This window comes from Sorex araneus, chromosome 5 (genome assembly GCF_027595985.1).
Source record: "Sorex araneus isolate mSorAra2 chromosome 5, mSorAra2.pri, whole genome shotgun sequence".
NCBI classification, from domain to species: Eukaryota; Metazoa; Chordata; class Mammalia; order Eulipotyphla; family Soricidae; genus Sorex; species Sorex araneus.
In genome coordinates this window covers 138,254,515-138,280,283 of record NC_073306.1, presented here as the reverse complement: position 1 = coordinate 138,280,283, position 25,769 = coordinate 138,254,515, and the positions used below count along the sequence as shown (strand labels likewise).

General features: G+C 64.2%; 1 protein-coding gene across 1 annotated transcript; it reads right to left on the bottom strand.

Annotated features, from left to right (window-relative positions):
- Positions 1-2,566: 2,566 nt before the first annotated feature.
- On the bottom strand, positions 2,567-25,539 carry VAPB (VAMP associated protein B and C). The gene is made up of 6 exons (XM_055137421.1): positions 25,345-25,539; positions 12,485-12,637; positions 7,106-7,209; positions 5,653-5,733; positions 4,617-4,793; positions 2,567-3,362 (listed from the first exon to the last, which is right to left on the bottom strand). The coding sequence occupies exons 1-6, from the start codon at positions 25,400-25,402 to the stop codon at positions 3,207-3,209; spliced, it is 729 nt and encodes a 242-aa protein (XP_054993396.1). The 5' UTR covers positions 25,403-25,539; the 3' UTR covers positions 2,567-3,206.
- Positions 25,540-25,769: the final 230 nt, after the last annotated feature.

Here is a 25,769-nt window from a genome sequence, read left to right as displayed (position 1 = left end):
CCCCCCGGCTGGCCCACGGCACTGCCACCTCTGCCACCATTAGCCAATGGTTAGCTAGACCTCAGCCTGCACCCAGACCTCAGCCCGAGGTCTCAGAGAGCACCTGTGATGGGCCCTGTCTCACGGCCCGAGCATCCGGGCGAGGAATAAGCATCAGCATCTGCGGGCCCGTCTCGTCCCACTGACATCTTTTAATCAAAGTAATCCACAGCATGGCTGCCGGCCGGCGGGTCGGAACCACAGACCCGGACGGCAGCGCCGGGCTGGCTGGGCGGTTCCCGAGCTTCCCCTTCTGGTAGACTCCACAGCCGCCCTCTAATGAATTCATCCCATTAAGGGGGAAGAAAGGGAGATAATTGCCTCGGGCCCGCCTCCACCTGCCGGCCTCCCTGATAACTGGATCACAATTGCTTGTTGTGCCTGATTTGAACATTTTTCAAACACGTCTGTAATGGAAATAAAGGGACCCCATCTGCCTGCCGGGGCTGAAGCGGGTGGCAGCGGGAGGCGGGCGGGTTGTGGGGGCTGGGCGGGCGCGAGAGGGCTGGTGAGCTGGGGGGCCCCCCCGCCTCCGCAGCCCCCAGGGCCCCTTCTCTGAGTCTGGTTCTTTCTGCCCGTGTGACTTCGGGGACACTCTGTTGTCCCGCGGCTGCAGGGCCTCGGCCCGTGTCCGGCTGTCCCGGGCGTCCGTGTGACCCTCAGGGAATGTTCCGGGCTGGCTCCCGGGGGTAGGGGCCGCTCAGGCAGCCGGGAAGGGCCGAGGGGTACCAAGTGCCGATGCCCTGGACAGACTTCCAGGAGGTGCCCGGGGCCAGCACCAGGGGCCCAGGGTCCGCGGGGCTGACGCGGCAGGGGAGGCGGAGCGAGAGACCCCAGCCCCGCCTCGTCCCGGCTGCCTCCCTCCGCGCGGAGTGGCCCGGGGCTCCGCCAGTGTGGCCGCCCGAGGCTTCTCGAAGTTTAAATCAACACTCGGGCTCTGCGAGTGCGTCAGTTCAGCAGCTGCACGTGGGGTCCCATGGGCTCCCTGGGCTCCTCAGCCCTGCCGGACCCTTGGTGGCCAGACTGCAGGGCAGACAGGCCCAGGAGTTCCAGTTTCTGCACCCCCCCGCCCCCTGCTCTAGGGTTTTCTGAAGTGGGCGATCAGCACCCCTCACCCAGGGGACAGGCAGGGGGCTGGGGCAGGGCCTATGGGGCATTGGGGAGGGGGGTCCTGCCCCTTCACGATTGCCGGGGGGTTGCTGAGGGGCCGTGGGCCAGCGCGGTTCAGGGGTCCGGGCTGCAGGCGGCCAGGCTCAGTGAGGGGCAGGGGAGGGCCCTGGACGGGCCTCTGGTGAAGTGCAGGCCAGTGGAGGGTGCGGCCCGGGGGTCCACGCCCCGTCCAGCTCACTCCGTCACTCCCCTCCTCAGGCACCTCACAAATCAGAACCAGAAGCTTGGGACGGAGCCAGTGCTTCAGAGAAGGGACAGAAAGTGACAGACACCCGTGTTCCGGGGCGGAGTCCTGCACATGGAGAGGTTTGTGTGTCCGGGCGTCCTTCAGACATGGCGAGTCACGTGTGGCACGTACGCTACACACACACACACACACACAGAGCTTGTTTTCAAAATAATTTGAAAGGCTGCTTAGCCCTGAGCTCTTGCCGTATTCTGCTGTCCGACCCGACCCAGCGAGGCCGGCTGACACCCCCTGATAGCGCCCCGCTCCCGGGATTTGCCGGAAAGCGCTTAGGGTGTCACGGATCACTGGAGGTTCTTCATTTTCCCCCCTTCTGTGTTATAAGGTATAAGCCGTCTCTCCGGGCATGAACTGTCCACTGGTAAAAATCAATTTTGATTTTATCAGTATTTATTACGGCTGGCGCCAGGGGCTCAGGAGAGAGGAAACATGCAAACTAGGAAGGGGATAGACTGAACCTGGTCTCACGCCGCCCGGTCACACGGCCGCCTCTGTGCCCGGCACGTGGCATCGTGCAGGAGCTCGGACGCTCAGTCTCAGAGTCTGATCCGTCAAGCGGAGGCAGCGGCTCCACGGGCCCCGTCCCTCCTGCCACATGCGGCCCGAATCCTCGGGGCCACTGCGGTGGGTGCCCCCAGCATCTGCCCCACCCACCCACCGGGCAGCAGGGCTGCGCATCCTCCTGCCCCACGCGACAGACAGACAGACAGACACCTGTTTCTCCAACCAGGGGGCCAGGGCGGAGCGTCCTGAAGATCCCCCGGCCTCACAGTGCGTTCTCTGCTCTCCTCACCTTCACTCCTGGAGGGGCAGCGCCCGACTGACCCCCACCCCCGGGGCCCTCCCGTAACGCCGTAATGACCCCCCCTCCCCCCACCCCGCCGCTCCTTCTCAGTGCTTGCACTCAGCCCAGCAGCCAGAGGAGGGGGCGGGTAGGCGTCTGCCAGGCTCGCACCCAGCCCCGGTCAGACCCCAGTTCACTCCCTGGCTGAGCCTGGGCCCCGACTAGCCGCCAACACCTGCAGTTCGCTCTCAGAGATGCCACCGCCTGGTGACAACAACGCTGATGATCAAACAACACCCCCCAGCGAACACACACGACAGAAACGAGAGCTTTTAATTTGGGGCTTTATTTTGATTTTTCTTTAAGATGCTACATAGTCAAACAGAATTGGATTGGTCTTTCACGGCGTAGATTCAATTCACAGTCAAACTCTCGATTATCATTCAATGGATGGATGACCCCCAACACCCCCGCCCTGCCCCCAGCCCGCGCTGACGAGGGTGGCCACGGTGGGCCCAAGGGGGCCGGGCTGGGGGCGGGGGCGGGCTAAGCGCGCGCTCGGGCGCAGGGCGGGCTGCTCCAGGCGGCTGTGGCCATGCAGACTGCCCCCCGCCCCCCACCCCGGCTGCGGCTCCCCCTGCGTCCTTGTGAGATGAGACACGTGAGGGATGTCCGGCTGCGGCCTCTGCCGTGGGCCCACACGGCGGAGCCTGGACCCTCGAGGAGGACCAAGCACTGACTGTCGAACCCAGCCCTGGGCAGGCCGGCAGCCCCCCGCTAGGCTCCAGCCCCCCCGGGCCGGACGGGCCCCGGACTCGGGCACCCGCCCCCCGGCTCCCCAGCCCGGGGCCTGCGGGGGGCTTGGCTAGCTGTGCGCACGGGGAGGGGTGAGGCAAGACCTGGGGGATGGCGGCATACACGGATTCTCTAGACAAGGTGGCGGGGGGCCGCGCCCGCATGCTGCCCCTACAAGGCGATCTTCCCGAAGATGACGCCCACGATGAAGAACAGGACCACCAGCGCCAGCAGCCGGCTGCTCAGGCCCTCCTCCTTGGCCGCCGCCCGCCCCGGCGCGGGGCTGCTGCTCCGGGCCGCCTTCCGCATGCGGAGCCCGTCCTCCTCCTGGGGACAAACGCACCGTCAGGACAGACCCGCGGGTGGATGCCCCCCCCCCTGCACCACCCCTCAGCCCCTCCCCCGCACCACCCCTCAATCCCCTCCCCCTGCACCATCCCTCAGCCCCTCCGTCCACCTGAAATGCCATTCCCCAGGGCCACAGCAGGTGAGCCTGGAGACACGCAGACGCAGTGTCCACGGGGTGTGGCGGGCTCGGAGCCTGTGGGGTACCCGAAGGCACGAGCAGTCCCCGGCCTGGCTGCGCCCGCCCCTCTCCCGTGAAGTTCCCTGGCCCCTGGCCCCCGATGACGACGACATGCTGGACAGAAACTCTCCGGCCACTGCTCACGGTCCCAGGCCAGGCCTGCCTCTGCTGCCCTCCGACCCCACAGCCCCGCGGCCACTCCGTTTCCTCTTCCCCGGTTCCTTCATGCCCACCCCGGGAGCTGGTACTCCGGACACTGGGCCCGAGAGCGAGCGCCGTGTCCCGGGCCCCCGCCCTGTGTCCGCAGGCGGCCGCAGGGGACCCTCGGAAACCTTGTCGCTCCAAGGAAAAGAATGAAAGAAACCAAACAAGCAATCAGCGCGTGGCAGGAAAAAGAATCTTCCAATGTCAAGATTGGTCTGATAATATTTTAAAGATACTCTGCTTCCAGGGCACGGCCAATACCCCAGCGCGGCTGATAAATGACTGGGGTTATTCGATTAACTTAAAAAAAAACGGGCACAGCAAAATCCAGCATTTATTGGGTTTATATAGAAGCTCTTTCTCCCCATTTATCACTTTGAACGACCAGACGTCTGTTTCTGAAGAGAAATACACTCGAGGGGCGAGGATGCGTCCCCGAGCGGCGGCACTCCGGCAGGGGAACGCGGGGCTCGGAGCTGGGAGAAAGGTCCACGAGACAGCGGCCTCCGTGGCCTGGCGCGGGGACGCCGGAAGCAGGCTCAGACATGCTGCTGGCAGGAGCCAGAGCGAGAGCCTGGACGGGCCTTGAAACTGCAGTCTTGGGGCCGGGGCGACAGCACAGCGGGGAGGGCGTTGGCCCTGCACGTGGCCGACCCAGGTTCGATCCCCGGCATCCCATAGGGTCCCCCAAGCACTGCCAGGAGTGATTCCTGAGTGCAGAGCCAGGGGTAACATCGCTGGGTGTGATCCAAAAAGCAAAAAAGCAAAAAAGCCCAAAAAACCAAAAAAAAACTGAAGCCACCACCAAAGTCCGGCCCCGCCCCACGGCCCCGGCCCGGCCCCGGCCCTACCTTGAAGCCTCGGTTCTCCTCGCGCAGCCGCTGCACCTCGGCCTGCAGCCTCCGGCACTCCTCCATCACCTTCCTCACCTCCGTGTCGTCCAGCGAGGAGCTCAGGGGCTTGGGCGCGGCCGGGCTCTCCGCCTTGGAGGCAGCCGTGGCCATGATCTTATTTATTTCTACATCGAGCTGTCGGGGGAGACAGGAAAGCTGGGTGTCAAGAGCGGGAGGAAGGGGCTTTGAGCGCAAAGTGACGGAGTTCTGAGCCAATGCCCCGTGGCATTTCCCGCCCCAGCGTCAGACGCTGCACTCATTTTAGGAGCAGTCGAGAGGGGTCAGGGAGTCACGTGGGGGGCCGTGACGGGCTGGGGGGCACAGAAGCCCCCTGGGAACACCGCCTGGCCGAGGCACACGCTCCGCTCAGACGGCGTGGCCGTGCCCGGCGGCACGGAACAGCAGCCAGGAGAACGTCCAGCCCACCGGCGGCACTTCCGGGGCCAAGGGCAGCTGCCGGGGGCACTGGCCGGGTTCACTGCCCCCTGCCCTTCCGGGACACGGCCACTGGACACAGGCTGGCAGCAGGGGCCAGGACGCCGGGCAGGGAAGCTGTGAGGAAGATCTGGTCAGGCGGGTTGGACGCCCTCGGGGACCGGGTGGCCCTCAGCAGGGTCCAGCCCTGGGGCTACAGAACTCAGGGCCAGATTTTGTCTGCAGGGGGAGGGGACGACACAGCAGGGGGTACTGAAGAGGACCTGGAGATAGGGGCTCCCTAATCAGTGCTCTGGGCCACGGTGCTCCAGCCCCAACTGGTCTCTCTTCACCTGGCCAGGCCCTGATGCCCCCAGCCCCAGCACCGGCAGCGGCCCTACCTCCGAGGGGTGCGGGGCAGCGGGGCGGGGGCCCTGCCTGGACTTCAGCTCATTCTCCTCTTCATCCATCAGAAACGGGAAAATAATTTGCCAACTTCAATCTCGGCTTTGCGGGGGACGGTATGCAAATGGGTGTCAGCCTGCGACATTCAATCACGGGGAACCAGAAACACACTTACCGGTTTATCATTCTCCGCTGGCAGCTCAAACACACATCTAAGTTTTGAATCCATAAGGTCTTCCGGTTTTGCTTCCTTCCACTGAAACAATTTAAATTTAATAATCAGGATATTATAAAGCTGCTAGAAGAATAATTTCCTTCTTATAACTGACAATTTCAGAAAAACACTCTTAATGAGAAAGCTCTGATGTGTATCAAATAAAGAACGCCAGTCGGCTGGGGCTGCAGCCTGACACGGGGGGCGCAAGGGCCGCAGCCCCTGGAATGTTCACCCGCCCGCGCTCTGCCAGGCCAGGCCCGCTGAGGGGTCCCCGAGGCCAAGGAGCAGGGACAGGGGCTGGAGTCGGTGCCCCTGGAGGAGGGGGCTGGGAGCCCCGTCAGGAGAGCAGCAGAGCAGAGATCCCCGGGCAGTCGAGGGCCCTCTGGGCAGGGCGGCCACGGACACGCCCTAATGCTCCCAGCAGCACACACTGACCGAGGCTCAGTCCCGAGAAACCCCCGAAGTCCCGCCTGTATGGGGCAGATTGTGGCCTCGACAAAAGCCACGGTGGAGAGCAGGTGTGACTTGGGACGAAGCCGAGGCCCCGCAGCTGCCCTGCCTGACGGGTCAGTCCCGCCCCAGCGGGATGGGAAGCAGGAGACGGGAGGCCAGGGCGCTGCCTGGCCACTCCCGGAGAGACAGAATAGGGCCAGGATCGAGCAGACGCGGGGGGCGTGGGGGGGGGGGGCGGCGGAGGAGCCGGGGGCGAGGTCGGGGACTGGTCCCTGCACACGAGTGCCACAATCAAGTGAGGGGAAGGGCAGAGGCCAGGGGAGGCCGAGCGACAGTGCGGGGGGGGGGGGGGGCGTCTGCGGGCCTGCCCGCCACCCTCTGCTCCTGCCCGAACTCTGACATCCATGAAGATGGGCCTAAGGGTGACCCCAGCTCCCCGAGCTGTGGGCGGAGCCCCTCAGTGGAGCCGGGAAGCGGGCAAGTGCTGGGCGCCCCCCTCAGGGTCACGGAGGCCTCCGCGGGCTCCCCAGAAGCAATGACGTGACGTCCCCCGAAAGGCCCAGGGAGAGGTTCGCGGTGCCCACACCAGGCACGGACTAAACTTGTTTTTTTTTTTTTTAAAGGAGGCATCTAAGGGGCAAAGCAATGAATTAGAACAAACCCCCCAACAAGGCCTGGCGGGATGAGGGTGGCTCCAGACCCCCACGCCCCGCCGCTGAGGGTGGGGCCATCAAGGCAGCCCCGAGGAGAAACACAACCTTGCGGAGGGAGAAACTCCTGAACCAGGACACAAATCCAGCTGAGACACAAGTCAGGGAAGAGCGATATTCTGGAATGTTCCACAGAAGGGTAGAAGCAAAGGCTCAGGAACAGCCCGAGGGGTGCCCCGCCCCTCTCCCCGGGACACAGGCAGGGGCACCCCGCCCCCAGGCCCAGGGGAAGGAGCGCGAGTACTCACCACGGCCTCCATGTCAGAAGTGTCCGTTGGCGCGAACAGAGACTGGACCATAAACTTGTGTTTGCTTTTCTCGTTGGGGTCATAATCGAAAGGCTGCAACATCACTGAGGAAGAGGAGCCCATCAGAGGGGGACTCGGCCACAGCCATGACGCAGGGGCACCTCCACCGCCGCCCTCCCCAGGGAAACCTGACAGCTGCGTGCCCAGGGGGCACGGCCGAGGTGAAGGGCCCGGGCACCCCACACATGCTCCAGACCCTGACACACGCCTGCTTCAGGCCCCGACACGTGTGCTCCAGGCCCTGCACCCAGCCCCGGCCTCAGGAGCCAGGACCAAGTCACCTGGGACATTCACGGCTGTCTCTGCTCCTCCCACTTGGTTCCAGGGCTGGTGATGCCTGGTGAGGCCAGGGCGTCCCTGGCCCCAGGAGCACAGGCCCGGCACGGAGCCCTGGCGGGTCTGGCCAGGGTCCGGCTCACTGGCCCAGCACTGCAATGCGCCATCCTTAGAGGGTCGGTGGAGACAATGCCTCCATCAAGGGTGAAAACAGGGCACGAGGAAGGCTGACGCTAGGCCAGGGACACATGGGGCCAGAGCCACCTCTGGCAGAGGCGCCCGAGCCCTGTGGGCTGGCTCCAGCCAGGACTGACGTGTCCCCACCAGCTGCCTCTGACCCCTCCGACTGGGCTCCCCAGTGACTCTCGGACCAGAGGAGCCACCACGCCCCACTTTACACGGGGGATCTGCACAGGGGGATCCTGCACACGGGATCCCGCACACCAGGGATCCTGTACACCAGGGATACTGTACACGGGATCCTGCCTGCACACGGGACCCTGCACACCAGGGATCCTGCACACGGGATCCTGCCTGCACACGGGACCCCGCACACCAGGGATCCTGTACACAGGAATCCTGCACAACTGGGGATCTGCTGAGGGATGGGGCGGGCAGCAACCCCGTGCCCTCTCTTCTGTCCCCTGTGTCTCCTCCCGTCCCCGGAAGGGAAGTGCCCTGCCCATCCCGACAGTCTCTGCTGCCCCCAGGCCCCCTGAGGCGTCTCCCACCTGCTCCACTCAGATCCTCCCGCTGCCCCTGGCGGCCCTGGGCCTTCGGAGGGGGCGGTGCAAGACTGAGCATCTGCCCCGGCCTCCAGGAACCCCCGGCCCACTTGCCCCTGTGTGCGACCCCAGGTTCTGGGCTGGGCTCCCTGTGTCAGGCTGTGTCAGTCATGACAGGGCATGACGCCTGGTCACGGATGCGACAGCAGCTACGGGACACGGTAGACGAGGTGCCGGCCGCCCGCTGGCAGGGCCTCCCCAGAGTCGCCATGCTGGACTCGTGGCTTAGCGCTGGCGCTGCCCGTGGCCGCCCTCGCCCGACCTCACCCATGCCGGGCGCCCCACCCTGAGAACTGAAGCGGCCACAGGACCATGCAGGGCCCTGCAGACCACAGCGACAGGTCAGCCTGACGGTCCAGCATCTGGGGGAGGGTGCCAGCACCCCAGCCTCCGCCTCCCGGCTCTCCCTGTCCACAGGAGCCGATGTCCAGTGGCAATCGTGAGCAGCGGGCAGTGGCCACCCAGACCTGCGGGCTGAGCAGCCCCCGCCCTCCCCCACACGCCCGACCATCTCCACCGCGCGTCCTGAGAACACAACAGAGCCAGGGCGGCTCCTGGCTCCTTCTCGCCGCGCCATACATGCAAATCGTGACAGAGATGATGTACATTTTCCATGACAGGCTGTAAAAGAGCTCCCCATTAACTTAATTTATTTCACTTGAATACCAGAGACACTGATGCTAAAACCCTCTTAAATGAGCCATCTATCCTACTTCTGAAACGTATCTGCTGATACTACATTAAAAGGAGGCCTGTTACCAGGAGACGGCGCGACGGCCACCACGTACCCCCATTAACACCCGTGCTACAATGTCCACTTTATCCCAGGACGCACAGACGAGAGCCTTTAAGAAAGGAGCTCAGGGGTCATAAAACTCGGATCGATAAGAGAAGAGCTGAGGCATATGCTAACACACACACGCACACACACTCCCACACAGCCGCACACACACGCACACACACTCCCACACACACGCACACATGCACACTCACTCCCACACAGACACACACACGCACTCTCACTCCCACACAGACACACACATGCACACTCACTCCCACACAGACACACAGACGGGCACACACTCCCACAGCCTCACACACTCACAGGCATACACACCCCCACATTCAGTCTCACACACTCCTTCTTACACTCATTCACACCCAAACACGCTCCATCCCACTCACGCTCAGCCTCACGGTCCCAGAGAATCAGTCACACACTCATTCTCACACACCCTCACACTCACACACTCACACACATGGGCACACCATTCATACACAGCCCCACATCCACACACACCTTTAAACTCACACACACACACACACACACCACTTTCTCTTCCCCCCTGAGAAGTGACTGGACTGAAGGTGAAGTCAAAGCTTCCCAGGAAGCCGGGAGCCCCGGCCCGACCTTCTCTCAGCCCAGGGCGTCCACCCTCCTTGCCCACTTCTGCGCTGGCCGCCCGCAGGTTGCAGGGTTCCTGGACCTAAGGCCTCCCACAAAAGCACCCGCCGGGCTCCCTCCAGGGCCCCCCGCACTGCACACGGGGGCTCCCGGGCTGAGGGCTGGCACCCGCCTGGGCTCTGGGCAGCTCATGGCCCACCCTCGGGCACTGCGGGCTGGAGAAGGAACCGTGCGTCCCTGAGAAGCCGGACGCGGGCGGCTCCTCTGCGACTCGGACAGGGCTGTGCACGTCAACACCAAGAGTGGGGGGCAGGCCGGAGCCGCCCGCAGCTGACCTGGACGAACATGGCTCGTGAAAACCATCTGTGCAAAGGCCGTGCCCATCAGGAGTCCGAGGCAGAACATCAGACGAGCAAGCAGCGGCCCGGGGTTCGTGGCCCCAGGTCACGCTGCCGCCACGGCTGGTCTCGGCCCGTGCTGAGCCGCAGACCCCGGTGGCCTGAAGCCGCCAGCCCCCCGAGGGCCCGCCAGCTGAGTCAGCAGAATCTTAAAAGGATTAATTATCAATCGCAATGCTGCCCAATTACATTAATTGACCACTGTTTCCGTCCACGGAGAGTTGCTGATACTCACTCTCTGTGCTCGGGATGCTACTGGAGGAACGTTATGCTTTACGTGTGATTGAAATAAATGCTGGAAGGAGCTGTATGTCGGCAATGAACACTGCTCCTTAATTCTTTGAATTTTAAATTAAAATAAAGATCCAGAACACTGGGAGATTTGTGCTTGTTTGTCTTTAATTCATTTTCGATTCCCAGGGCACAGCGAGGCGAGTCTATCTGTGCCTAAATATTGGTATCTTTAATGACGACTAATTCCATCCCCCCCACCGAGATATTTTGCATTTCTAATTTGCTTGGTACACAGGCAACCAATGTGCATAATTGAACTGCAAATGGAAGTGTGTTTGCTACTTCAGTGAAATTAGAATTCAGTGAAGGTTATAAAAATATTAAACTTAATATCATATTACAGGAAGCGTAAGTATTTTTGATGGGCCCATAATTCCACCACTTCACCTGCTGTCTCCGCTGGCAAACATGGTTTGGAATATGAACGGAAACTCCCTCTTTATTAAACTGCAGTATTCGGAAAAGGTCCTCGACCACTTAGCAGCTCGCCACAGAAACTTCCAGACACGACCCACTGTAAAAATATCCTCCCACCACCGCTGAGAGGAGAGCAGCCTGGCCCCACCCCCTGGCCCGCAGGCCCCGCCCCCACCCGCCTCCCATCCACTCCCCCAACCCACTGTCTGCTAGCTTCACGGGTGTTGCTGCTGCTTTGTGTGTTCGTGTGTTTGGGAGCCACACCCAGCAATTCGGGCTGACTCCTGGCTCTGTGCTCAGGGATCACGCCTGGAGAGGTTGGCGGGCTGGACAGTCCAGCCCGCCCGGCTAAGCTGAGGGGCCCTTGCGGAGGCAAAGGCTGGCCGGGCCTGGCACTGGGGCTGACACCGCGGGAAGGAGAGTGAGAGGCGAGGAAGCAGCCCTGGCCATGCCCCAGGAGCAAGTTCCAGAAGCTTCTGGGAGGCCTCGGTGGGGCCCCCCCAACAGCCAGCCCAGCAAGGCCTATCCACCGAGCCTCTGGCCTCGAGTTCTCCTGGTGGGCTGACCCCTAGGTCAATTTGTCTGGGTTTTTTGTTTGTTTGTTTCTTGTTGTTGTTGAAGAACTGAGTAAGGGGTCTCTTATTCTGGGCCGGGAGCCGAGACCCGCCCCGCCAGCCTGCTCCTGGGGAGACGCGGGCCGGCGCCCTCCCACTCCCCAGAAACAGGCTCCCAGCCCCCTCCCAGCTGAACACAGGGTCTCTGCAACTCTACGGCAGCTGTTGTCTGTAAGGCAGATGCACATCATGAAAATCAGAGAAAACAATTTTTATCTCAGAGCTGGAGAAAGTTGGGGCAGCGACAGCGGGTCGAGGGGTCGGGCAGTTGCGGGCTCGTGGCTGGCCCAGGCCCCTTCCCGGGCACCGCCTCAGCTCCCAAGGCCCACCAGGAGTGAGCTCAGCTGAGCTGAGCAGGACTGGAGCAACAGCACAGCAGGGAGGGCGTTTGCCTTGCATGCAGCCAACCTGGGTTCGATTCCCAGGATCCCATAGGGTCCCCCGAGCAGAGCACCACCAGGGGCAATCTCTGCGCATCGCTGGGTGTGACCAGGAGTGAGCTGAGCACTGGGCCTGAGCACGGCTGGGCGCAGCTGGGAACTTCTCGAAACCAACCAGGAAACTTCACTGTGCCGGAAGGAGCGCGGAGGGCCGGACGGGCTCGGCGGGAAGGGTCAAACCCTGGCACCGCCATCCCCAGAAACAAGAAGCCCTCAGGCTAAAGACACTGACAACACGCCCGGCAGGCAGCCCTGGGCACCGGGCGGCTGAGGCGCCAGCAGGGCCGCTGGGGCGTCTGGGAGCTGCTCCCCTCCCCGGGAAAAGGGGAGGCGGAGCCCAGCAGACTGAGGCCCGGGTCACGGGCCTGTCCAGAGCCTCCCTGGCGACCCTCGGGGACAGGCACCCCTCCGCCCCCACGGCCCCAACCCTCATCCCAAAGCTCCACCAGGGCAAGGCCGACTCCACCACAGAGACGCAGCCAAGCCCCGGCGACTCGGCCCTCAGTGCCGCAGCGCGGCCCACGGTGCACAAGCCGCAACCCTCCAGGGGTGGGAAGTGACCCCCGAGCTTCCTCCCGCAAGTCAGGCCGGACTCGCCTGGCCCGTTCCCGACGCACCCCGAAGGCCGGGCTGGCTTCGTCCACCCGAGGGGTGAGGGGCGCTGGGCGGGTGGGGTGCCCCGGCACCTACCGGACACGTTGATGGAGGCGCCCGCGTCGATGACGCCGCTGTTGGGCCTGACGCAGTACCTGCGCGGCGCCGTGGTCTTCACCTTGAAGCACACATTCCGGTCCGTCGGGTTGCCCAGCTTCAGGTTGGTGGTGACCACGTCCGTGAAGGGGCCTGCGGGAGGGACGGACAGTGACCAGGGTGGCCGTGGGGAGAAGGGCCCCAGGGAGACCTGCTCCTGGGCCCTCGCCATGAGCCCGCACGGACGGGCAGACGGACGGACGGACGGACAGTCTGCGAGGGCCCTGGTCCGGCCCCCCACAGGGCACCAGCCCCAGGGACTGCACAGGGCAGCGGGCAACAAGGGTCGCAGAGGGCAGGCGACCGGGACCCTCTGCCACCCCCACAGGGTCGTGTGCTGGGGGAGGGGCCGCTCGGGCGGCCGCCAGGAGCCGCTCGGCTGCCGGGAAGCCGGGGACGCGCAGCGCCCCCAGGGCGTGTTTTATTATTATTTATTCATTTTCTACTTTATTAGATTTTTTAATTAAAAAAGTAAAACACGGCTTTTAAAACAGGCCCAACAATAAAAGATGAATAAAGAGGAAGTTAATGAGCTTTCCCTGTCCCCTGAGGTAACTAATATTCAGACACCAGCATCCCCCACAGTCTCTGTTTAGACAAACAGTTACGGGTGCTCACGCACGCACACACACGCGCGCGCGCACCCACACATGCACATACACACGCGCGCACACACATGTGCACGCACGCACACACGTGCACACACAAGCGCATATATACAGGCACACACGCACACACATGCGCAAGCACTGCGGAGGGGACAAAATTCAGATGTCCCCGTCATCTGAGTCTGGCGACCCGTTCACCTCTGCCTCGGGGCAGCCAGTCGTTGGGCGGGAGAGGTCAGCCCCGAGCCTGCCCCTGCACCCGCAGCTGCTCTGGGGCACGAGCCCTGTGGAGGGGACGGGGTCTCCCCACTGCCAGATGGAGACAGGCCCTGCCTGCCACCTGCTCCCCACGGCCACCACACCGCACGCTTCCCGCAGTCCCGTCCCCTCCCCTCCTCCCCCTGGCAGGCCCCTGCCGGCAAAAGTCACCCCCAGGCCGCGTTCTCTCTGCGAGCGGCGCGGGGCACGGACAGTCCATCTGGGACGGGCTTGACCATGAATCAAGCCAACAGTGGAGAGGAGGAAGCAAGGGCAGGACTCCCGGAGCCAGACGGACCCGCCGTGCTGCGAGGCTGAGCCGGAGACGTGCATCCTCGGGCCGTGATTGATGCGCAGATTACAGGGCGATCTGAGCATGAAACGGGGCGTACATGTGCTCACGCGAGTCTATCTGCCGGGACGCCAGGCGGGCAGCACCGGGGCAGCGAGGGGGCGGGAGGGGGAGCCAAGGAGGGGACCAGCTGGGCGGGGGGCACCGGGCACCCCAGGTGTGGCCCCAGACCCCAGAGAACGTCTCTGGGGGCTTCTCCTGCCCAGGCCCAGGCCTCCCCCAGGAGAAGAGGGGCAGCACTGAGGGGGGGAGGGAGGGAGGGAGGGGACAGGCAGCGGGGACTCGGGGTAGCTGCATGCAGGACGGGTGGGGGGTAGGGGAGTGGGAGGGAGGGGGAGGGGAGGGGGGAGAGGGAGGGAGGGGACAGGCAGCGGGACGGGAAGAGGGGTAGCTACACGCAGGATGGGCGGGGGAGGGGAGTGGGGGGAGGGGAGTGGGAGGGGAGGGGAGTGGAGAGGAGGGCTCCCCTCACACGCAGCCACATCTGCACAGGGCTCGAGTCTCCTACCAGGGCACGAGACAGACCAGCCAGAGTGCCTGAGTTTTCTGGGGTCTGTGTCTGTCTGTCTGTCTGTCTGTCTGTCTGTCTCTCACACGTGCAGCCAACATGGCACCATGCCCAGCCTCAGGCGCAGACAGGCCAGCAGGGAGGACGTCCCCCGAGAGCAGCGGGAGGGGATGGGCAGAGGGGGCTGGACGGGGCGGCCGCACCTCTGCCCCCCACGGCCTGCTCTGGGGATTTCAAGGCCATCCCGAGACCCCACATGCGTGCGGCCGGGGCAGCAGGAGGCGCACGGGGGCAGACTGCCCAGGTCTGGCCAGCTCGGCGGGCCTGGACCCGCCCAGGGCCCCGCCTGAGAGCAGAGTCCCTGCAGCGAGGGGCACGGGGTTCGGGAAAAACAAACCAGCCCTGTTCTCCCCACCCTGCACAATTTGCTTTAAGAATTTTATTGAAAATAAATTCTGCATGATTTGAGTAATTATAGGAAATAAACCATGTTAGTGTTCTCCCTTTCCCTGTATTAATTAGTCAGAATGCACAAAAACCTCAATAAAAATGATGGACGGGCCTATGAACATCATTCAGATTTTTACTAGTCACTTTCGTTTCATAAAGCTGCCACTTGCATTAAGGCAGTTTGTAAAAAATGGGCCTTTACTGGGCCACTGTCCATATAGATCACCAAGGACCTTAAACACTGCATACCAAGCGCCACACCAATCTTACAGACGCAACTCCCCGAAAGTCGGGGTCTTGAGAGGAACGTGAGAGCATCTGGTCTGTCTAGAAACAGAGCAAACTTGAGGCTTTTCTTTCTACTCCTCCATTCTGTCACTCAGTTTACACAAGTCTGGGAAGGAAAAACCTAGTGTGAGAAGTGGGAATTAGGGGAAATGAAGTCATGTGACTTTGGGAGGAGCGAGAAACACCGCCTAACTGTTGGGTGCTTCTTTTTTACAACGGGGTGATGCTCTTTACACTCCGACTCCGTGAACAGGCTGGCGTCCAGCGGCGGCCGTGCCCCTTGAGCCCAGGGCGCCCAGCTGACCTTCTCCGGCGTGTCTGGTTACTGCCACTCCTAAGTGTGTACCTGAAGACGGGAAGAGGCCCCAGAACTGACCTTCTTTACTTTTTGATGATTGTATTTCGGTTTGGGGGCCACACCCCGCGGTGCTCAGGAGACCGTCTGGGCTGCTGGGGGTCACACCCAGGTGGCTGCATGCGAGGCCAACGCTCTACCCACCGTTCCAGCCCCAGGCCTGCAGTGACCGTCTCAGAGCAAGAGGCTGCTGGAGTGGCCGGGCGGGAGTGTGCCCTACTGTCCCCTTCCACGGCACCCGCGGCCAGGTTGTCACCAAGGCGGGCAGGGGAGAGGCCGGGCAGCTGCAGGGCGTTGCGGGGCGCTTCACCAAAGCTCACTAGGGAGGCGGCCAGTCCTCCGTCCTCCGCCCCGTCGGGGGGCCGTCGCCACTCTTCTCAGGGCCCAGCCACCGGGGGCCACACTCCCCGCTCTCCGTCCGGGCCACTGGCCCCCACGCCCACTGCGGCCTCACTCCCTCGGTGAAAGCTGGGCTCTCGGCGAGGGTGCAGACACGGGCCCCGAGCCACAGGAGTGCAAGGCCCGGACACAGGGGGCCGCGGAGGGGCACCGTGTCCTGCCCCCCCCCTGCAGACGAGCAGATCCTCGAGCAGATGGACGGACAGACGGGACAGGCCCCGGGAAGGACGTGAGCCCCCCAGTCAGAACAGCTGCCGCCCCAGCACCCGAAAGGCAGAACAGAAACACTCAGAACTGGAGCCGGGTCCCGGTCAGAACCAAGGGCGGGTTCGGAAGGCGTCACACGTCGGAAGCGTGTTAGTCCGCGGCCAGGGCCTGCACCCGCCAGCCCCGGGCGGGGCCAACGCTGCTCTTCCCCCACCTCCGACTCTGCCCCCAGCTCCGCCCCGGCCGCACGGCGCTCCTGCTCCACAGCTGCGTAGTATTCCCCGGGCGTGGGCCACGACTTGTTCTGCGGCTGCCCCGGTGTCTGGGTGGGCTCCGCGCCCCGCGAGTTCGTGAGCGCCGCGGGAGGAACACGGCGCCGTCGCCCTCCCAACGCAGCAGTCCCCAAGCTTTACTCTCTCTGGTGCTTGGACTCGTTTTTGGTCGCACTCGGTGGTGCTCAGGACGTCCTCCTGGCCCTGGGCTCAGAGGTCGCTCCTGGCGGTGCCAGCCATGGAAGCCGGTGCCACCCTGCCATGCCCCGGGCCCTCTGCGACGGTGGCAGGCCTGGGCTCTGTCCCCAGCACCCCTCGGCCGTACTCTGAGCACAGAGCCAGGAGTATGCCTTGGGCACGGCCACACCAGAGCAGAGTCAAGGTCACGGGGCAGAAGGGCAGGGCAAGGGGCACCTCGGGGACTCGCAGGAGCTGGGGGGAGGAAGCGCGGCCCCAGGGCCCTTCCCGGGGCTCTGAGTAGTCGCTGGCCCCGGAGCACCGAGGAAGCGGACTCGAGTCCAGGCAGCAGGGGACCTGGGTGTCTCCTGCCCACAGCGCGGTGCGGGTGCAGTGACTTTACACACGACAAGGCGTGGCCCGCGGGTGCGAGGGAGCCAGCGGGTGTCAATGCCAGATCAGGGGGCAGCGGCAGGACCACGGGGTGGGGGACAGCAAAGGTGAGGAACCAGCGAGACCCCCAGGGCAGGGCAGCCGCGAGGGTGTGGAGGGAGAGGTCATGCCTGCAGGGGTGCGGGGCGTGCAGGGCTTAACGGGCAGGTAAACTGAGGCCAGGGAGACCGTTCAGGGGGAGGCGCTTCCTGGCACACGGCCAGCCCTGGCCTGACCCCCCGGCTCCCCGGGCACCGCCAGAGGCCAGCCTGGGCATCGCCAACAGGAGGAGCAGGCGGAGACCAGCCTGCGGCTGAGAGAGAGGGAAGCGGGGCGGCCCAGGGTCCGAGTCCCTCAGAGGGGAAAGGCAGCCAGACACCCGCCACCAAGTGTCACCCACCTGTCCTGAGGAGTGACCTGGCTCTCCCCCCACAGCCCACCGTGCCCCTCGGGTGCCCAGGAAGTGACCGTGCCTGTGACTGGGCCAAACTAAAGAGCAAACCCGACGACATCTCCATCCCAGCCAACGGCAGGCGCCCAGGAGGGGAGAGGAGAGAGGAGTTCGGGAACAGCCGCACAGGCTCTTCCTCAGAGTGCAGGGTCTCCTCAGAGTGGGGGGCTTCTCCTCACAGGCAGAATTCTCCTCAGAGTGGGGGAATCTCCTTAGAGCGGAGCTTCTCCTCAGATGGGGGGCTTCTCCTCAGAGGGATGGGCTTCTCCTCAGATGGGGGGGGGCTTCTCCTCAGAGGGATGGGCTTCTCCTCAGAAGGATGGGTTTCTCCTCAGAGGGATGGACTTCTCCTCAGAGGGATGGGCTTCTCCTCAGAGGGATGGGCTTCTCCTCAGAGGGATGGACTTCTCCTCAGAAGGATGGGCTTCTCCTCAGAGGGATGGGCTTCTCCTCAGATGGGGGGCTTCTCCTCAGAGGGATGGGCTTCTCCTCAGATGGGGGCTTCTCCTCAGAGGGATGGACTTCTCCTCAGAAGGATGGGCTTCTCCTCAGAGGGATGGGCTTATCCTCAGATGGGGGGCTTCTCCTCAGAGGGATGGGCTTCTCTTCAGATGGGGGCTTCTCCTCAGAGGGATGGGCTTCTCCTCAGAGGGATGGGCTTCTCCTCAGATGGGGGCTTCTCCTCAGAAGGATGGGCTTCCTCAGATGGGGGGCTTCTCCTCAGAGGGATGGGCTTCTCCTCAGATGGGGGCTTCTCCTCAGAGGGATGGGCTTCTCCTCAGAGGGATGGGCTTCTCCTCAGATGGAGGCTTCTCCGAGAGGGACAGCAAGTGTCCCCCAGTGAAGCCACTAGGCCCCATTAAAGGAGGAAGTTGGAGCTGAGGGGGGCCTCTGAGCAACCTCAAGAGGAGGAACTGAGGGCGCCTTTGCAAGACCACACTCCCTCAGCAGCTGCAAGGCCTAATGCTGACAGGCCGCCCTCGTCAGCCCCGGACCCAGGGCCCCTCATCTCTGACACCAGCTCCTCAGGAGGCCACATCCTTCCAGCCACTCCTCTGCGCTGATCATGGGGAGCCCCGGGCGCAGCCCCTTCCCTCATGGTACCCCCTGAGCACTTCAGAGATCTGCAAGCCCGGGGCCCCTCTACTCACACAGCCACTCCCGCCTCCAAACTCCCTGGGCAGAGCTGCAAGCGCTCGCAAGCTAATGCTTGTTTGGACAATCAACACCTAGTACAAGAACGAAGGTACGTCAGGGGCTGGAGCGACAGCAAAGCGGGGAGGGCGTCTGCCTTGCACACAGCCGACCCAGGTTCGATTCCCAGCATCCCATACCGGCACCGGCAGGGCTAATTCCTGAGTGCAGAGCCAGGAGTGACCCCTGAGCATCACCAGGTATGACCCAAAAAGCCAAAAAAAAAAAAAAAAAATGAAGGCATGTCATAGAAAACCGTGGTGCCATCCCATCTAAAGGAACGTTCTTCACGGCGGGGCGAGAGGAGCTGGCGGGCAGCTCGGGGAGTCAGGTGCAACCCCCAGCACTCAGACGCCCCCTGCGCCCTACCAGGCGTGACCCCTGGGTGCAGAGTGAGGAGTCAGCCCTGAGCATCACCGGGTGTGGCTCAGAAGCCTGAAGAAACGCCCCCTAAAAATCTCCAATGAGGAGCCGGATTCGATCCCCGGCACCCCAGACGTTCCCCGGAGCCACCAGGAGTGACCAGGGTGGCCCCAAACAAAACACAGAACAAAAACCCCCAAATTCCAAAGACTAATTCTTCATTTTTCTCCAGAAATGATCCCAATAGGAGCAGGAGACGCCTCCGGGCTCGAGTGTCCACTCTGCACGCACGAGGCCCCGCGCTGTCACCCCCAGAGCCACACGGCCCCCAAACACCACCACAGCAGAAGAAAGGGCAGCTGCAAGGCCGAGGGGCCCCGGGGAGAAACAGCATCAGGGCGCCCGCCTGGGCATGCTGGGGGCGGGAGCACGACCCACGTGACCGGGCCCCCGGACCCTCAAACAGTCACCTGCAGACCCCAAACGGAGGATGGCTCTTTCGAGGGGGCCAGGGACAGGTATTCAGAGACACTCCCATGACCTGATGTCCTGTGCGCCTCGCAAGGCCCTTCCCCGTGACTGTCTCGCGTGCAGGTGGAGACGCTGACGCTCACGGCTGTCCACATCGGCGGCCTCCGCTGAACTTACCACTCTGGAAAGCGGGCAGCTCAAGAGCACTGTTTCAGTGCTCTAAAACCACTATCCCGCTCGTGACTTTGCTTCTCTGCGGCCCCGCACCCCCAATCAGGTGACGACCTCAAAGGCCACGGCCGCCGTGCTGAGCACAGACCCAGGGCAGTGGGCTCGGACCCAGCCCCGGACCCGCTCGACCCTTGGGCTGTGGATTTGACTGCACAGAAGCCTCTTCGGCAACCTTGTCTTGACGAATGGCACCGGCGCCCGGGGCTCGTCTTTCTCGTCACCTTACTGAGAGCCGCGCTCATCTGTCCCAGGCCAGGGTCACCCTGAAGACGGCACATTCTTCAAACCCCAGTGGGGGCGGCCGGGGCAATCTCAGAGTGGAGGCGGCGAGGCGGGTGGGCCCCGGGCACTCGCCGCCCCCCTGCCCACGGGGCGTTCCAGCTACTTCCTGAGGGGTGTGTGGGGCCCTGGTTCCCAGGGCTTGGCCTCCAGCTGGGAGGGAAGATGAGTTTAATGAACCCAAGGAGTGGGTGTTTTTCCTTCCTCCAAACTCTGCTTTATCACAAGCGCCGTGAGTCACAAGGCTCCGGGTTGGGTTTGTGACATACAATGTCCATCACCGAGCCCGCCAGTGTCCGCCTGCTCCAAGCCGCTTCCCCAGGACCCTTCTGTGGCCCTCATGGCGAGGTCACCCTTCCCCGCTGTGGGTCAGGGCCGTGATTTCAACTCGCGCACATCGAGAGACCAAGCGGGCCGGCGGGCAGGGAGGGCCATGCTGCCGGCGAAGGCCTGTCCCGCCCGGCCAGACCGTGGCGTGTGGCCGCCCCCGAGCCCCCTCGGGAGCCAGTGCCACAGCGGGAAGGGGGGAGCAGAAGCGAGCCCGTTTCTAGACGGCACTTTTCTCCCCGGAACAAGAACTCGGGAGCAGCGCTACGGAGACTGAAGCTCAGTACAGCTTAGCGAGTTTACTGCCACTTGGAGAGGTGGTTAGGAACGGAATAGGTAGATGGTCTATTCTGACGGGCGGGAAGTGCTAGAGAGCTCAGCACGGCAGGCTGCTGTGCCGGAAGCGTCTGCTCTGAGACCGGGAAGCACCGAGGAACCAGCATGCCATCGAGGAAAGGCTGTCCCTGGCGTCGGGGAGGCCGCACTGGGCTCTCTGCTGGGCTTCAGGGTTAAAACAAAACACTTGAGGGGCTGGAGCGATAGCACAGGTGTGACCCAAAAAGGGAAAAAAAAACACACTTGACGGAGCCACACATCAATAGCAGGGGAAGCTGACAACTTTGGGCTTGCTTCTCGCACCCAGAACAGCCGCGCTGGCCTGTCTGCAATCGCCCAGCTTCCGACTGCTGTCCCCAGGGGCGCACGCGTCAGGCCAGGGCACCGCCCCTGCTCCCCGCCACCCCGCAGCACAGCGGCACAACAGCCGGTCAGGGCGGGGGGAGGGAGGACCGGGGGGCCTGGACCATGAGCAAAGACGGGGCGACACAAGTTACCTGGTCAGAATAAGCCGGAGGGAGGGACCCCAAAAAGCACGAAGGCCACGATGGCCACGATGACCAGGCGGGGAAGCCCGCCGCCCCGGCCCAGCACGTGGAGCCCCCGGAAGCTCCACGACGAGAAGACAAACAGCTGCACCACAACCGCGGGGGACTCCGAGGAGGGGGGACCCCGGGGCCCAAACACACAGCACAAATGCCATCGGCACCTGCTCACTGCAGCAGGATCCGGACAGCCCGAGTGCCCGAGAACAGACGACTGGTCAGAGAAACTATGGCACATCCACACAGTGGAACACCACAGCCACCAGGAAAAACGAAGACATGAAACTGGCTTATAGATGGCTGGACGTGAGGGTGTCGTGCTGAGTGAAGAGAGTCGGAAGGAGAGGGACAGCCAGAGGCTGCACTCATGTGTGGGATACAGATACACAGATACGGATATGGATATATATAAAAGTAGGACTGGGGCGACAGCACAGCGGGTAGGGCTTTTGCCCTGCACGCAGCCGACCTGGGTTCGATTCCTTGGTCCCTCTTGGAGAGCCCCGCCAGCTACTGAGAGTATCCCACCCGCACGGCAGAGCCTGGCAGGCTACCTATGGGGTATTCGATATGCCAAAAACAGTAACAACAAGTCTCACAATGGAGATGCTACTGGTGCCCGCTCGAGCAAATCGATGAGCAACGGGACGACAGTGCCATGACAGTGCATATATGAAAGTGGGAGACGAACAGCCCAGGACAGCAGAAACAGGGCCAGGAGGACTGGACTGTGGCAGGAAGCTCGTCCCAAGCGGGGTGGGGTGGGGGGCACTACAGCAGTGAGAGTTGGGAATGAGGGTCTGAAGGGAGGTCGGGGGGCAAACACGGTGACCTTCCAGCACCCGTACTGCACACCCTGATGCCAGGGAGAGAGACAGGAAAAGTGCCCACCTTGCGGGGAGGGCACGGGAGGGAACCGGGAACCCGGGCGGTGGGAGACGGACACTGGTGAAGGGACTGGGTTCTGGACACGGTGACCGGCACCTGATCACGGACAGCTCCGTGGCTGCATCTCACTGAGTCAATGAAAGATAAACACTGACTAAGTGGGGAGCAGAGACGACAGCCACTTGCTCTGAGAGGATGGTCTGAGCACCCGCTCCGACCCTCAGCAGGGAGACACAACACACAGCTGGGGCGAGGGAGCAAGGGAGAATGAGCACCCGCCCGCCCCGGAGCTGGCGGGGACGCGGGGGAAGGAGCCACGGGAAGTGCCGGAAACCCCCCAGGACTCAGCAGTCCCGCGGCTGAGCACCCACCCCAGGGCCCAGCACACCCGCAAAGGCTGGGGCGCCTGCGCTGGCCACAGCCCCAACCGCCGGGACCCAGGACGCTGGACACAGGATAGTGGAAACTGGACACGGGACACAGGGCATGGGTGCTCTCACAGCCCCACCCACAGCCACGGGGACACTGGACTCTGGACACAGGCACTCCCACAGTCCCATCCACGGCCACCGGAAAATGGGACACTGGACAGGGGCACCCTCACAGTCCCACCACGGCCGCCAGGACCCGGGACACTGGACACGGGACACAGGACATGGGACACGGGCGCTCTCACAGCCCCGCCCACTGCCGCTGGGACACTGGACCCGGGACACTGGACCCGGGGCCGGCCGGGCGCCAGGACACGCAGTGCAGGGCCCGCGGGTCCTGCGCACAGAACAGGCCACGCGCGGCCTCGGCTGGACACAGGGAGGCCAGAGGACGGGCCGACATGGAGCCGCTCTGCGAGGCGCGAAATCAAGACACGCAGCAAGGGAACCAAACGGGTCAGAGGCGAGAGAACCCGCACTGGTTCAGAACCCCGTTAACACAGGCAGAGGCAGGAAGCGGGCCCCGGGGGCGTGGTTATCCATTGGGCGGGGCCACCCGGTGGGGGCGTGGTCGCCGGGTGGGGCGGGGCCTTGGGCGTGGTCGTCGGTTGGGAGAGGCATCTGGCAGGGGCGTGGTCACCGGGTGGCAGGCGGAGGCGTGGGGCTGGGGGCTGGGGGCTGGGGCTGTTTCCGAGGAACCGGTCGTGAACGGCTCTGTAAGCCAGTGCTATGATAATACGCATCGTCTCATTACATGTCATATATGGAACTTCATGTGTAACACGTATACACTACACACAATTGTGATCCATTTCCTCAATGACTCAGAAATCGTCACCAGCGGGGCAGGCCGTGTGGCGGGGCGGGGCCACAGAGATTCTTGAGAAGAAGCGACTCCAGCAGAAAGTGCGCCCATGCGAGCACTGCCACAGGCCCAGAGGCCCCTCGGACAGCAGGCCCCTCCCTGCACGGGCTGGGAGTCCCGGGCCCTGAGGGCCGCCCCCTCACCCTGACAGCGGCCGGGGTCTCTCTGCTGCCCGCAGGGAGGAGGCCCTGCAGGCCTGGCGCCCACCCTGCACCTGGGCAGACACACCAAGAAGATGCACGCGAGACCCAGAGCATCTCTGCCGAGACCAGCTCTGCCTGAATCATCTCTGCCCAGACTGTCTCTGCCCAAGCTGTCTGCCCTAACTGTCTCTGCCCGGACAGTCTCCAGCTGGAGGGTCTCTGCCAGGCGCATCTCCATCCACACCGAGACGCGTCATCCTGGGCCCGGGGTCGCCGGCACTGGTTACCTCCTGAGCAACGCTGGCTGCGCAGTGGCTCCATCGCAGGGGGCAAGAACTCAGCCCAGTGACACGTGCCAGCTCTCACGCCGGCCGACAGCAGGGACCTTTCCTACAGTTTCATGTCTCAGTACACGGAACATCCCATCAACTCAGCCCCACTTCCTCCTTGGCTTCTTCCAGGGAACCTTTGCTTGTTTATCTGGGGTTCACACCCAGGGGTGCTCGGGGTACCAAGCAGCGGTAGGGGTCGGCCCCAGGCCACCTGCACACGCAGCCTGAGCTTGGTAACCCAAGTTCCCGCCAGCCCCCACCCCTTTAAACGCAGCCCAAAGGGGCGAGAGACAGGACGGGAAGAAGGCCTTGCACGTGGCCCACCCCAAATCAATCCCGGGAACCGCATTCGGTCCCCCAAGCACTGTTAGAAGTCACCCTTGACACAGAGGCAGGAATAGCCCGAGCACCACAAGATGTGCCCCCCCTCCACCAAACCAAATAAATAATAAAAATAAACAGCTCCGTGACCCTCCCAGGAGCTGCCGGCCTCGGTGGCGCTAAGCCCTGTGGATTACCTTCCCCGAAGCTATTCCTGCTGCTTCTGTCATCTGCGGCCTTCTCCAGGGGCGGCGGCGAGGGGGTGTGTGTGACCTGTGTGGGCCAGGCGCTTGGGCGGGTGTGTGGACCCCAGGACCAAGCGTGCCCAGGCCCAGGGTGAGGCCCCGGCCCCGAGGCTGCCAGGGGCTCTGCGGGGACCAGCACCAAGAGAGGCCCTGGAAGGTCCCGAGCTGCCCCAGGGTCCCAAGGAAGCGGTTGCTGCCACCGACAGTGACCAGCCCCAGGCAGGACGGAGCGCAGGGGCTGGGCCCCGGGTTCACGCCCCAGTCGGGGGCCGGGGACGGGGCTCGGTGGCAGCGCAGGTGCTAGGGGAGAGCCGGTGTTCATGTCCAGCACCCCAGAGAAGCTGGGCAGTCTGGGTTCGAGCGTGCCACTTGCCAGTTGGGTCATTCTGGCCATCACAGGCTCCTTTCTGTACCCGGGGCGCCGGGGTCAGCATCCTTGGCACGGCCACCCGCACGGCCCGCACTGGTCAGCGCCCGTGACTCCGGAGTCCGCGGCCCCGGCCGGAGGCAGCCCAGACCCTCCGCACCCGCCAGCCGTGCTGACCACGTGCCAGGCTCCGTGCTGACCACGTGCAGGCTGGAGGGGCTTCCAGTGTGATGCCCAACTAGCCGGCCGGCCGGGAAGGCCACACTGCACGGGGCTGTGCACGCGGCCGAGGGTCCGGCCAGGCCAGGGCACGCGCACTGGGCACCCTCGGCGGCGGCGGCTCCGGCCACGTCTCGTGGGGGGCCGAGAGGGGCCAGCGCCCGCCCGCCAGCCTCGACCGCGGGCCCCGCGAGGCCGCGTGCCCAGGGCGGGCCCGGCCACGGGCGGGCACGTGGCGGCGAGGGGACCCCCAGAGACCACGTGCCCGGGGCGGGCCTCACGGGCGGGCACATGCCAGCGAGGTGACCAGCGGCCGGACCACGTGCCCGGGGCGGGCCCGGCCATGCGCGGGCACGTGGCGGCGCGGTGACAGCGCCCGTCCTCGCGGCGTCGCCTCCCTGCCGGCGCGGCCCGGGGCGGCGGGGGCGCGGCGGGGGCGCGGCGGGGGCGGCGGGCGCGGGCCCGGGCGGCGCGGGCCGGGCTTACCTCGGAATCGGAGCTCGTGCTGCGGCTCGAGGCTCAGGACCTGCTCCACCTTCGCCATGTTCCCGCGGGGCCGGCCGCCGCCTGCTGCGCCCCCTTTAACGCGCACGGGGGGGCCGCGGGGGTCGCGGCGCGCGCGGTGCAGGCGCAGGGGCGGAGGGCGAGGGCGAGGCCGCGGGCGCGCGCACGCACGCACGCACGCACGCACGCAGGCGCCGCTGCCCCGCGGCCCAGGGCGCAGGCGCGGGCGGCGGGGGCGGGGCCGGCGCGCGGGGGGCGCGGCCAGCGCGGCTGATTGACGGCGGCGGGCGGGCCGGGGTCTGGCCGGGCGAGGGTCCCGCTTGCGGGTCCCCCGCGCTAACGAGCGGCCGCCAACGTGCACATGGCGCCTGCTGCGTGGGTGCCAGGTCCTGTTAGGGACTTTAATA